Below are 13,836 nucleotides of genomic sequence, written 5' to 3'. Positions count from 1 at the left end.
CAATTATTACAATTTACATTAAACAAAAAACTGGGTACTATGTTACAGTTCTATGTCATACACACATGTAGTTATTAATTATTAAAATTATGTTTTATAACAAGTTTTCCCACTATCATAAAAAAAAAGAAAACTCAAGGGAAACTGACAGAAAAAAGGCTCAGACGTTCACACCATAAATATTAATACTAATATATTCATTGATTATGAATCCTAACAAGGTAATCAATAGACGAGAAATGAATTAGATGATAAACAATATTTATTTTACAGCTGATTATAGACATGGGTCAAACTGACCCGTTAGCATTACAGATGCTAACAGAAAGCTAACACAAAAGAAAGGTTATGTTTGATAAGGGTTGTTTATTAAAGGATAGATAATTGTAATTTAAATTCAATAATTGAGAAAATAATTGTAATTTACTTCCAGGGGGAGAATAATAATAATAATTTTAATTGTAATTGAAAGTGTAATTGAGCCCAACCCTGCCAGCTGCTCACAGAGCTTCAAACTGATGGAATCATCAACATCGTGAGTCTACAGTTTAGTGTCCTGATCAAAGTATGGATCACATATTTACAATGAATGAATGATTTAATGAGTGCAGCTTTAAAACATGTTGGATTGATATAAACTAAGGGTTTAATGGAGAGAATAAAGAAAACACCTTTATTGATCAACACCAGACCAACTAATATAGGTTTAAACAGACAAGAGTAATTTCCAATATGTGTGGCCTCTAAATTAAATGCACTAAAGATACAAAAACACACAAAAACAGACAAAATGACTGAAAAAAAGGACAAAAATTATAGAAAAATACACAAAAAGACAACAAAAATACACAGAACAAAAAGAGTAGAAACGACTTAAAAATGCACCAAACGACGCCAAAAAACATACAAATCTATAAGTAAATACAAAAGAGTTGCCAAAAACAGACAAAATGACTGAAAAACACACTTAATGACTCCAAAAAATAAACAAAAATACACAAAATGACAACAAAAAATAAAGATTTATAGGCAAATACACAAAAGGACAACAAAAATTACACAATGAGTGTATGAATCCAGAAACATACAATATATAATATAATGCTCAGGTTGGTCATTAATCTAATGGTGACATGAATATTGTGTTGATGTGATAAAATCATCTTTATAAAATTTATCACTGACTAAGTGCTTTATTTTATCATCATTACTTTAACTTTATTTCATTAATTAAATAATTCTTAATTTTTTTCCTACAAATCAAATATTTCCTGATCCAACATTAATATTGATATTGATCCAATATCATCAAAAATAATTGTAAATAATGTAATTGATGGTCTGGTTGTCAAGCTGCATTGTTCCTGTCACATGTCCCACAATGCTTTGTAAAGTGGGCGGAGCTACATTCTAAACACTGATGGTGCTGCCTGTGAAAGCAAAAGAAGAAGGAAAGTATCGCCTCGTACGTGCACGCGTACGTGCACACCTGACGTGGAGGAGGCTCTTCGTCGGCTGCAGGTCCCACCACCAGTCCCAGAGGCTCCACCCCCTGGGCTTTGTGCTTTCCTATAGGACGAGCCCTGCTCTCCATGTCGGCTCAGAGTGCTTTAGGCCACGCCCCCTCCCGCCCTGCACACGTGCGAGGGAATACTCTCTCTCACAGATGTTGGAATGACTACAAAGCACTTCTACGTGGAGCGAGCCCTGATAAACGACAGCTGCTGTAAAATGACTCTTAAAAAATATTTATAGTCGTCTGTACATTTTTATCTGTGAAATTTATAAAGTATAAGGAGAGGAAAAGTCCATGAGAGGGACGTCCTTACAAATTGAAAAATGCATGAATCTCCTCCTCTTCTTGGAGTCACATGGCTGGAGTCACATGGTCAGAGTCCCATGGTTGTCTCTGTCATTGAGCAGGCAGCTGATCCAGTCTATTAAGTCCCGCCCTCCTGCTACAGGAGCAGTTTTCCATTTCGATGAATCTTTAAAATCTTTCCAAGTCTCTGTTTGGCTGTGGCCATTCCTTTCTTTAACCGCTTTGCTGCAAAATACATGAGAAGACATGAGTTATGAGACATAAAACATAAGATATGAGACATAAAACATGAGATATGAGAAATGGACATGAGATATGAGACATAAAACATGAGATATGAGACATAGGACATGATATATGAGACATAGGACATGATACATGAGATATAGGACATGATACATGAGATATAGGACATGATATATGAGACATAGGACATGAGATATGAGACATCAAACATGAGATATGAGATATAGGACATGATATAGGAGACATAGGACATGAGATATGAGACATGGATATGAGACATGGACATGAGATATGAGACATCAAACATGAGATATGAAACATCAAACATGAGATATGAGACATCAGACATGAGATATGAGACATAAGACATGAGATATGAGACATAAAACATGAGATATGAGACATAAAACATGAGATATGAAACATGGACATGAGATATGAAACATGGACATGAGATATGAAACATAAAACATGAGATATGAAACATCAAACATGAGATATGAGACATCAAACATGAGATATGAGACATCAAACATGAGATATGAGACATCAAACATGAGCTATGAGACATAAGACATGAGATATGAGACATAAAACATGAGATATGAGACATAAAACATGAGACATAGGACATGAGATATGAGACATAAAACATGAAATATGAGACATAAAACATGAGATATGAGACAAAACATGAGATATGAGACATAAAACATGAGATATGAGACATAAAACATGAGACATGAGACATAAAACATAAAACATGAGATATGAGACATAAGACATGAGATATGAGACATAAAACATGAAATATGAGACATAAAACATGAGATATGAGACATAAAACATGAGATATGAGACATAGGACATGAGATATGAGACATAAAACATGAGATATGAGAAATGGACATGAGATATGAGACATAAAACATGAGATATGAGACATAGGACATGATATATGAGACATAGGACATGATACATGAGATATAGGACATGATACATGAGATATAGGACATGATATATGAGACATAGGACATGAGATATGAGACATCAAACATGAGATATGAGATATAGGACATGATATAGGAGACACAGGACATGAGATATGAGACATGGATATGAGACATGGACATGAGATATGAGACATCAAACATGAGATATGAAACATCAAACATGAGATATGAGACATCAGACATGAGATATGAGACATAAAACATGAGATATGAGACATAAAACATGAGATATGAAACATGGACATGAGATATGAAACATAAAACATGAGATATGAAACATCAAACATGAGATATGAAACATCAAACATGAGATATGAGACATCAAACATGAGCTATGAGACATAAGACATGAGATATGAGACATAAAACATGAGACATAGGACATGAGATATGAGACATAAAACATGAAATATGAGACATAAAACATGAGATATGAGACATGGACATGATATATGAGACAAAACATGAGATATGAGACATAAAACAGGTGATAAGAGAAAGGATATGAGACATGAGATATGAGATATGAAACATGGACACTAAATATGACACATGAACATGAGATGTGAGAAATTATATACGAGACATGAGATGTTAGACATGACACGAGATATGAGACTAGGAGTGTGACAATATCTCGATATGACGATATATCGCAATATTTTACACACGATCGATTATCGATAAGTATCGTTTTTTTTTTTTATTTAAAAATTATTTTCTTATTTTCAAAAAATTTTCTGCTTTTTCACTAAAATGTGCAGATACGTCTTCACAGAAATGTTGTCACTGTTTGTTGAAGGAACCAATATATTGTTTACTGTAATATTTCACTATAATGATGTCACTGGTAATAAAGACCATATTAAGTGTTTACATAAAGCACTATTGGAGATACTTATTAGTTTACATTGGTATGTTGACACTTATTTACAGTAATGTTGCACTAAAATAGTGTCACTGTTCATAGAACACTTTTTATATTTATTGTCTTTCAGAGATATAAAATAAAAATTGTATTTTTTCACTTAATCTTTTTTTTCGTAGATTAATTTCTGACCAATATATCGATAATCACAGTATCGTCATATCTTGAGATAATCGTTATCGTGAGCTTTGTATCGCGTATCGTATCGTGAGGTACACAGAGGTTCCCACCCCTATATGAGACATGAGGTGAGATATGGACATGAGCTATGAATGGTGTGACACAATGAATTATGTCAGTGTTTGTACCTTTGGCGTCCGCTAGCCCCGCCCTCTCCGCTCTGGTCATGCTGCTGCTGCTGTTGGTGCTGGTAGAGTTGGTACTGTTGTTGGGGGACGACATGGATGGCCTCCTATGGCTGAGGAACACGCCCGGTGCCATGGGCTGGGCCCCTCCCCCTCCTGGTGACTTGACACTTCCTGTGGTGAAGTCGTGTTCCGTGGAGCTTCCGTCCTGTGAGTCAGCGTTCTGCTCTGATGAGCTGCTGTCATCCTGGGAGAACCTGGACGGCTCTTCCAACACGACCGCCGCCTTTTTGGTGCTTTTCTTCTTCTTCTTCGTCCTCTGCTGCTCCTCCTGACGACACAAGCAAAGTGTTTGAGTAACAGTGGTAGAACATGTGGGCGTGGCGTTCTCTGACGTACCTGATGAGAAAGCTTAGCAGCGGCAGCGGCCAGGCCCGTCTCTATGGAGGCCACGCGCGCACCGTCCCTCGCCGGACGCTCCTGCCTCGGCACCGAGGGTCCGACCCGAGCTGACGGAACGTCAGTGACAGAGGTCAGCACATGCTCAGTGTGTGTGTGCTCAGTGTGTGTGTGTGTGCAGTGTGTGTGTGTGTGTGACTTACCCGTGGGGCTGTACGGAGTGTCGTCACTGCTTTTCCGCTTTTTGGATCTGGATTTGAAAACAGGATTATCCTCCTCAGACTCCAACGACGGGTAGACTACCAACACAAAAACACATCATCCTCTGAACAACTGGAGATGAATTGTTAGAGAGCTGCAATGTGGGCGGGTTTTAAACAAAGCAGCTGTTTTTATAGGTCAGAAGAAGAAGAAGAAGATGTCCTACCGTAGTCTGAGTCCTTGAAGCAGGCGTCCATGTGGTCCTGGTCGTCGTAGTCCAGACTCTCCATGCTGCTGCTTTTCCTTGGTTTCTTGGGGAGGCGCTTGGACGGCCGTTTGCCGTTGTTTCCGTCCACTCTGGCTCCGCCCCCTAAGGCCTTCTTATTGGCCTGTGAGCCGTGCGAGTTGCTCTTGGACTGGCTGTTGTTCTTGGACTGGCCGTGGCTCCAGGGCTGCTGCAAACTCTCTGAAGACGACAGGTTGGCCATGGACAGCATGCCCTGAATGGCCTCCTGTGTGCTGGGAGACGCAGGTGGCTGACTGTAAGTACGTCGATAAGAAATACACAACACAGCCATTACACGGCAGGTTAGCACACAGGGCGGTGCTGAACACACAGAGAGAAAGAAACAACGGTGGAGCAGGATCCAAACCTCCAATTTACCGTGATCGCAGAAAACAGACGGAAAAATAACTGAATTCACGTTCTGTAACAAAAAAACAATCTGAACATTTTTTCTCTCTCTATTTAATAACAATCATGAAGCGGAATCCAACCCCTCTAAAAATATCACGCTACATGTGATCATGTGACTTAAGTGTGGATCCTCCACTGTTTTTACAAATATGTCCTTCTAAACCTTCTAAATGTCCTTATTAGTAGATCTGTCAAACAAAACACATAATTATGAACCATATTCATTTAATAAACTTTGAAAAATGGGACTACTTTACAGTTTTAGAACCTGTGTTCCTCCATCTTGAAATTACATGATTTACTCTCTAACTTCAGCTACCAGAGCGTGTCAACGTGCTGTTAAAGGGAGAGTAAAGGTCCCTTAGGCAAGCTCTTCTTCTCTGCTTCATTGTCTACAACCAGTTTTATCCTCTTTCTGTAAACAAAAGAGAGTTATATTTAAATGATCTAAAAATCAGGCTGAATGTTTCACTCCAATAGAAAACAATGGGATGTTTACAGGCAGTGGGGCCGTGTGACATCATCAATCATGTGATTTCAAAAAAAATTATAATTAGATTGTTTTCCCAATTGCATTTAAAAGTACAGTCACCGTATTCGTAATTGAGTTTTAATTGAACATGGATAATTGAAGATGTAATTGTAATTGAAAAAATGTAATTGACCCCAACCCTGCCACTGACAGATTCCTGGTGGATTCTTTCGTCCCTACAGGAGTTACATATAAAAACCATCATTGTGCTCATGCTAACATGCTAACTATGTGCTAGCCTGTGTCTCGTTGATGAAGAGGGAGGTGAATGGCGAGGAAGGCTCTACCTGTTGGTGCTGTAGTCGATCCCACCCACTTGCTTGCTGGCCTGCAGCAGGTCCAGGATTCCCGCGGCGCTGCCGGCCTTTTTCTTCACCTTAGAGTTCCTGCTTTTCCCCTCAGGCTTGGTCTCTGTGTCTATGTGGAGCGTCTCCTCATCAGATGACTCTATGCTCTGGGTTGGATGAGACACCATGCATCATTAACATTACAAGTAGATTCAGTTTAAGTTTCATCAGTAAAATGTTCATAGAATTATTACATATTATTTACATTTTAGCTCATATTTTCACCAGCGTTTATTCATTTTATTTGTTTGTGCTTCACTAATTTTGACACATTTGATGGAAGATTCCATTAAATTTTAGAAAGGTTCCAGATCAATATACTGAATCTGGATCAGTTTGTGAAATTTAAAAAATCTGTCTCTCATCATTGGAGAAATGTAAAAACTTCATATCTTGGTTCATAACTGACTGATCTTTATTAAATTAGACTCGGTTATGGTTGGTTCATCAATTATTATATTATTAAGTTTCATCTGGATCAGGATCAAATACTGCTCATTAAACATGAACACATCATTATTGATATTAATATTCGATTATTTGATGTATTAAAATAATCAGAAGAGTCAGTTAAACCTAATATGTATTTATATTGAAAACATATTGATTATTGAAAAGTTAATATCCTGTTCATTTAAACTGAAGTGTTGGTTGGACTTTATTCAAATAAAACGTGAATATATTTGACATTAAATGTTGTTTACTTGTTTATGTCCATCATTATTTATAAATGATTCCCTTATAATAAACATCAGTAATCTAGTAAAGCCTCACACTGTACACATTATTATTTAAAGTCATTGAATCATTCTGGATGGAATGGTTCTAAATCAGAGGTTTTGTTTAGTTCAGGGGCCAAAAACAGAGCAGTTTGGTCTAAAACATTAATGGTCCCTAGTTTAAACTTTCAGGTATAAATTACATATAATATAAGAGAACAACAATATCCAAGCATTAATGAACTAACATTTCCTTGATATTATGAACAATTATTAAATTTACAAAATTTAGAAAAATTTGAGTTTTTTTTCATCAATTTGAGATAAAAAAAAATGACTTCCATCATGTCTATAAATGGGACATTTGTAAATGTGTATTTAGAGTGACTGCGATATCAACAACTGAACTATTCTGTAATTTACAGAAGAATAAGTGATTTTTTTTCTGTTCCATGAATCGAATCGGCAACAACGAATCGTGATTCAAATCAAATCGTGGTTACTCACAGAAAAGACGATTAAAACCAATAATCAACGTGAAATGAAATTGTCTGTGTTTTGTAGAATCTGTGGAGGTAATATTGAGGGAAAGCAGTGAAAGAACACGTGGTGTCTGTACCTTGGACACCAGCGGTTGGAACTTTGGTTTTTTGGTGGGCTGAATGGTTTCTCTGATGTCTGACAGCACTGGGGACAGAAAAAGCAGTTAATAGAAACCAGAAACAGCAGCTGATCAACGCTGAGCTGGTTTTAAACGTCCTACCAGAGAAGTCTCTTTTAAACGTGTTCTTTTTCCGTCTGATGGGGAACTCATCGATCTTCAGCTCTCCTTCATCAGACACGTACTCATACTCGTCTCTCACAGGCTTAGGTTTGTCCTCCTTTAGGTTCTGTAAGGATCCAAACACACTGGGGCTGGACTGGAGCTTCAGGGACTTGGAGCTGGAAAAAGGAGACCTAGCAGTGACCAACTTCACAGTGATTGGGCAGAAAAAAACATCACATTAATTACATAGAGTTATGGTCATTTTGTCCAGTGTCTAGTGCAGATGTGCAACTGGTGACCCCCAAAGTTAACACACAAAAATACACAAAATGACAATAAAATACGCAAAAAATAGACTAAAATAAGCAAAACCATTCTAAAAACACACAAGACGACTAATAAAATAGCACGAAATCTATAAAACAACAAAAATATAAAAAACAAAAACCATTTAGAAAAAACTTTGTTGTTCAGGCAATTTTTGTTATATTTACATTTCCACTGTTTTGTTGTTGGTTCTGCTGTCGTGATTGAATGTTACAGTAAATTATACTTTTTTTTTTTCAAACGAATGTTACCATTTATTTGGAACTAATTACAATCATGAAATTATACTTATGTGTTCATATTTAAGACTTAAAAAACATTGATTTAAGACATTTTAATGACAATTAAATTCTGTGTGTGTATATATATATATCTGCATTACTTTATTCAAACTATTATTATTACTTTTTCTGATTTATGGTTGGATGTGACCTGACTGATGCTAATTTGTTGAGTAATTAACTCTTAACTCTCCTTTCATGTAAAAAGACTGGGGTGGGGCTAAATGTGTTGTTTTATTTCATTTTGCCTTGGTTTCATGGAAATGTACAGTGTGTCTTTTGTGATTTGTTGGGTGATATAATAATAATAATTAAAAAAAGACTGAAAGGAATCCTTGAGTGTGTCCCTGATGGACCAATCACAGGGCTCTGTAGTCACATGACCAGTACCTTGTCAGCTTCCTGTGAGAGACGCTGAAGCTGAATCGATCTTTATTGGTGGACAGCGGCGCTCGGTCAAACCTACACTCCTCCTCCATCTTCAGCAGGGAGTCAGGTTTACTGTTCTGATAAACGACAAGGTCAAAGGTGAACGAGGTGATGACATCACAGCCAATCACAGTGACATCACAGAACTGAACAGCATCAGAAAATCTGAGGTTCAGACGCACGCACGCATGTGTTATTGTATTTATAGTGTCTGTGTGTGTTTTGCGTACGCTATAAATCTAGATTAGCTCTGATCACGCTAACTTCCAGGATTTAATCAGCGTGTGCTGGACTACAAAGCTGGCTGAAGCTTAATCACTATGGCAACTAATGCTGAACGCTAACCTGGTCGTGACCAGGTTTTTCTCTGGCTTAGATGTTAGTGAGTCCTAAAGCCCCGCCTCCTGACCAATCAGATCTCTTAGAAAACTACCTGCCCATTGATAGATGATCCTGGTTGGTTCAGATCTTACAGCTGAGTTTATAAAGAAGATTATTAATATAAATTAATCCTTTCATTTACTAATGACATCATTTAGGAAAGATATAGATTCATATCTGATGGACTGATTTACAGTCAGCTGATGAAACCTGTGTGTGCGGACAGTCATTAGTATTAATTAATAATTAATACGCTGGGGCTGATATTATCAACAGGAACATAAACAATGTGTTCTCATCCCAGTGTGTGATAAATAGATCTATATGAATAGAAACACGTGTGTGCTGTAATAAAGTTTAACTGCAGAGCTCTGTCTGTTTATCATCTAATGGATTAATATCATAAATAATCTCACACTTTTACACATTAACAGTATCAGCAGCTTCCTGTCTCAGTTCTATCATTACTGTCTTTTCTGTAACATCAGTGTTGTTTTTGGTCTGAATTATGGATTTTAATTATTCATCATTTTAAACTTCAGTGACCTGGTTGGTACCAAGTTATGAAGTGGATCAGATAAGCTCCGCCTCCTGCTGTGCACTGCACTAAAACTGTTGTTCTTCACTGTCATCATAAATTTATATTCATTATATTTATTTAAAATCATAAACTGTTCCTCCATTCATTGTAAAGATGTATTTTTGGTGTCATTTTATGTATTTCTGTAAATATTTGTTTTCCTGTCCTTTTCTGCATTTTTGTTTTTGTAATTCTTTGTTTTTGTTGCTGTTTTGTGTATTTTTGGTTTATTATTCTGTCATTAACAGAGGAAACAACAAAGACTTAGTGTGTTTTCATTGTTATTTTGTTTGTTTTTGTTGTTTTGTGTATTTTTGTGTATTTTTGTCTAATTTTTTGTGGTTTTGCTAAAATTATACTTTTTAGTCGTTTTGTGCGATTTTTGTTTATGTCTTGCATGTGTCATTTAGAGTTATTTTTTTGTATTGTTTCATATTCCTTCAATTTCTTGAATTGCATTTTTCATTGATGAATTAATGTGTGTGTGTGTGTGTGTGTGTGTGTGTGTGTGTGTGTGTGTGTGTGTGTGTTGTGTGTGTGTGTGTGTTTCCCAGGTTTAATGTTTGCATTGTTTGAAACAGAATGACTTTTTAAACATATCTGAGCAGGAAAAGTCAGAGTGAAGGCAACAAGCTTTACCTTATATTTCCATTTTGCTTCCGTCTTGTTTTTGTTCTGCTCTCTGATCTCAAACTTGTCCACGCTGTTCTGCTTTGATGTTTCTCTTTCTGACATGCTCAGGACGCTCTTCACCACCTGATGGTGATTGATGATGGTGATTGAATGATGGTGATGTGATGATGATGATGGTGACGATGATGGTGGTGATGGTGATGGCGATGATGATGGTGGAGGAAAACATCCAGTTAATACCAGATCAATCACAGATAGAACCATCACTAATGATTTAAACATACTTTTTACTTCCCTGCCCATTAGAAACACTATTATTAACCACAGTAAACGATTGGATAATAATAACTTTGTTTGTATTTGACCTAAACTACAATATTTCTACCTGAAATAATAAAGATGGGGAACAGAAGATAATTAATTATTATTAAAAAGTCAAGTTTCATAATGTTTGAACTGGAAGAGTTGAAGTTATAAGGTTGAGGGAAATTATATTTTTTAAGTATTTCTGTATAATATTTAGGTATCATAGTGGATGAGAATTTAAATTGTAAACATCATGTCACTTTATCCACAAAAAACCTGTAAAGTCATTAGGGATCATCAACAACCTGAGACATTCTGTACTTAAGGTGTGTTTATTATTATTATTATTATTATTATTATTTGATTTATGTAACATACTCTGTGCAAAAACAATCCCTTCCAACCAGGTTTGGGGCCAATTATAATTGTAAGTAAATTAGTTCTAAATGCCAAATACATTGTTCTCGTAGGAGTTATTAGTGTTTTTCTTCCATAACTTCTTTGTCATGTAACTCCTCCTAGATTATTAATGCAGCACTAATGATGTACAGTCCACCTTTTTTGGAGCCAAAATGTCAAGGTCAAGTCAAGTGTCAAAAACCAAAATTTACCAAATCTTTACGAATATTTATCATACATTTATGGAAAGCTCATCTAAAGTGGAATATTTATTTAACTGCACCAAAGTTGTACGACCTACCAGTAAAAAGATTGGTAGGGGTCAAAGTTCATGATGTCACAAAAAAATAAATAAATAAATATACTTTTGTCCCTATAACTTGTCCACTGGTACATTGTACCACATTTCCTTTCAATGTGTGACCTTGACCTTCACTCAGTCATTTTAAGGTCAAGGTCAGTCTTCTGTTGTTACTGTATTATTACTTTCACTTTCATTAGTAAAAACAACAAACTTGTCAACAAATCCAGATACAGGTTGTTATTTTTACCAATTTCAATAGCCACATAAGTATTGGCCTTGTGAATACAGGTCTAGCCTAGTTATTATTATCATTATTATTTTACCAACACTTTACAATTTCATGAAATTTGACGGCCGTGTAGTTTTTTGATTCACTAGCTAGCTGGATGGCATTCCATAGGTATATGCAGTAGACTGTGACTAGTAAAAATGTCATTTGGATCTATGACCTAAATTCAACAGAAAGTCGTGGGCCAAATTCGGCACTTTTTCTAACTTTTTGGCCAAACCACAAAGTCTTTAAAAACAAACTCCTCCTAGAGTTTATAATTTACACTTGAAATTTTGAATTTATGTTCTTGACAAGTTGGAGAAAAAATTGACTTGAAACTGAGTTTTCATTTTATTTTTCTCTCTCATAGAGACACATTTTTTGTATACTTTATGTTTCAAATTCAAGATATGTAATGTCTTATTGTGTGTTAAAGTAATAAAACAAAGCAGTGAGCTTTATAAACAACACATCTACAGTGTGGACTCACCTTAGCTTTCTTGGACTGGTCCATCTTACTCAGGATGTTCTTGGCGTGACTTTCCAAAGCTGCAAAGCTGGAGGTTTTTGGTGGAGGAGATGACTCCTTTTCTTTCTTCACCTTCTTCTTTCCTCCTTCTTTCTCCTTTGGCATCTTGGGAGCTTTGGGGATCTTGGTGATCTTGGGCGGTTTGGGGGTTTTGGGGGTTTTGGAGGGTTTGGAGGTTTTCTTGTATGATTTCTCTCTGCTGGGTGACGGGATGTCAGCGGGGGAAACGGGTTCTTCAGGCTCAGAGTGGCTGAACGGAGCGTCCTCCACGGGCGTCCTGCTGCTGGGTTCACTCTTTATTGCTTTAGTTGCACTCTGGAGGGAAAAGCAGAGATTATTAACCCTTTATTATGTTCTTCTGAATTATATTTAATTATTTGTACTTTTCTATGTGTAGCTGAAAGACTTAGACTAAACAACACATTATTCCATTCTAGTGTCAGCCTGATGTTGTAGAGTTTAAACTAAATAACTCAGATTAGTTCATGCGTGATTATATTTATTTTGTTTCTGAATCATTGGAACATTTAAAGCAGAGATCGGCAACTTTTATCACAGCAGGGGCCAGAAAAACAATGGGATTGTCTGATCTGAGGGCCACAAAATCAACATTTATGTCAGCATTTAAAACAATTATCATTCTGTGCATTAAATCAGATAAATGTATGTTTTTGTTGTAATTTTGTGTGAATTAGTTTGTTTTTTGTGTATTTTTGTTGTCATTTTATATGATTTTCTATTACTTTTGTAGTTGTCTTGTGGTTTTCTGGAAATTGTTTTGTATTTTAGTTTTTGTATTTTAAAAACAAGACACACTTTTTTGTGTCTTGTTTTTAAATTATTTGCCAAAAAATGGTGGAAAAGGTGGTGATTTTAAAAACCACAGGAATTGGTTAAAAGTTGCAAATTAGTGTGGACAAAAATGAACAGAAAAAGGAATAAAAATGGTTTAAAGTGTTAATATTGGAAATATTAGTTTAAACTGGTAAATAATGCCTAAATGTCCAACTAACAACTAATACACAAAATGAATGAAACTCTATAATATTTCACAGAGCTCAGAGTTTTCCCACGCTTATCACATGATGGCAGTGATTTTTTAACTCTCAATTTTGCCAAATTCTTGCCATTTTCCTCAAATTATTCCACAAAATGTCCCTAATTAATGTTCAAATAATCAAGGAAATGTAGTGATATCTGTCACTTCTTTTCTGTGCCTTACATATTTTATACTGTATATCTTTATATGTGGAAGTGGAAACAGGGAAACATTACAGTTGAAATGTGTAATAAATAATGATTAAAATACCTCTGACAGTCTGATCTCTTTGGCCAGATCCTTAATGAGCTGAGATGGTTTCATGTTCTCTGGAAGCTCGTCTTCATGTTCCAGAAGAGCCTGGAAACATTAAACACACATA

At 36.0% G+C, this 13,836-nt stretch overlaps 1 protein-coding gene across 2 annotated transcripts in view; it reads right to left on the bottom strand.

Annotated features, from left to right (window-relative positions):
- Window positions 1-224: 224 nt before the first annotated feature.
- LOC114463668 (lysine-specific demethylase phf2) overlaps window positions 225-13,836 on the bottom strand; it is a 40,703-nt gene continuing 27,091 nt past the window's right edge. Inside the window, exons 11-22 of one of the 2 annotated variants that reach the window (XM_028447366.1) lie at window positions 13,725-13,814; window positions 12,377-12,730; window positions 10,613-10,729; window positions 8,974-9,089; window positions 7,973-8,151; window positions 7,829-7,896; window positions 6,431-6,597; window positions 5,141-5,433; window positions 4,917-5,012; window positions 4,714-4,823; window positions 4,318-4,645; window positions 225-2,047 (exon numbers count right to left, since the gene is read on the bottom strand). In XM_028447366.1, the coding sequence (XP_028303167.1) occupies window positions 1,959-2,047; window positions 4,318-4,645; window positions 4,714-4,823; window positions 4,917-5,012; window positions 5,141-5,433; window positions 6,431-6,597; window positions 7,829-7,896; window positions 7,973-8,151; window positions 8,974-9,089; window positions 10,613-10,729; window positions 12,377-12,730; window positions 13,725-13,814 (2,007 nt within the window). In that variant the 3' untranslated portion in view covers window positions 225-1,958. Of the gene's footprint in view, window positions 2,048-4,317; window positions 4,646-4,713; window positions 4,824-4,916; window positions 5,013-5,140; window positions 5,455-6,430; window positions 6,598-7,828; window positions 7,897-7,972; window positions 8,152-8,973; window positions 9,090-10,612; window positions 10,730-12,376; window positions 12,731-13,724; window positions 13,815-13,836 lie in introns of both variants that reach the window. The other variant, XM_028447365.1, reaches the window with a different exon arrangement.

The sequence above is a fragment of the Gouania willdenowi genome, chromosome 5 (genome assembly GCF_900634775.1).
Source record: "Gouania willdenowi chromosome 5, fGouWil2.1, whole genome shotgun sequence".
Lineage (NCBI taxonomy): Eukaryota > Metazoa > Chordata > Actinopteri > Blenniiformes > Gobiesocidae > Gouania > Gouania willdenowi.
This window is presented reverse-complemented; position numbering and strand designations above follow the sequence as displayed.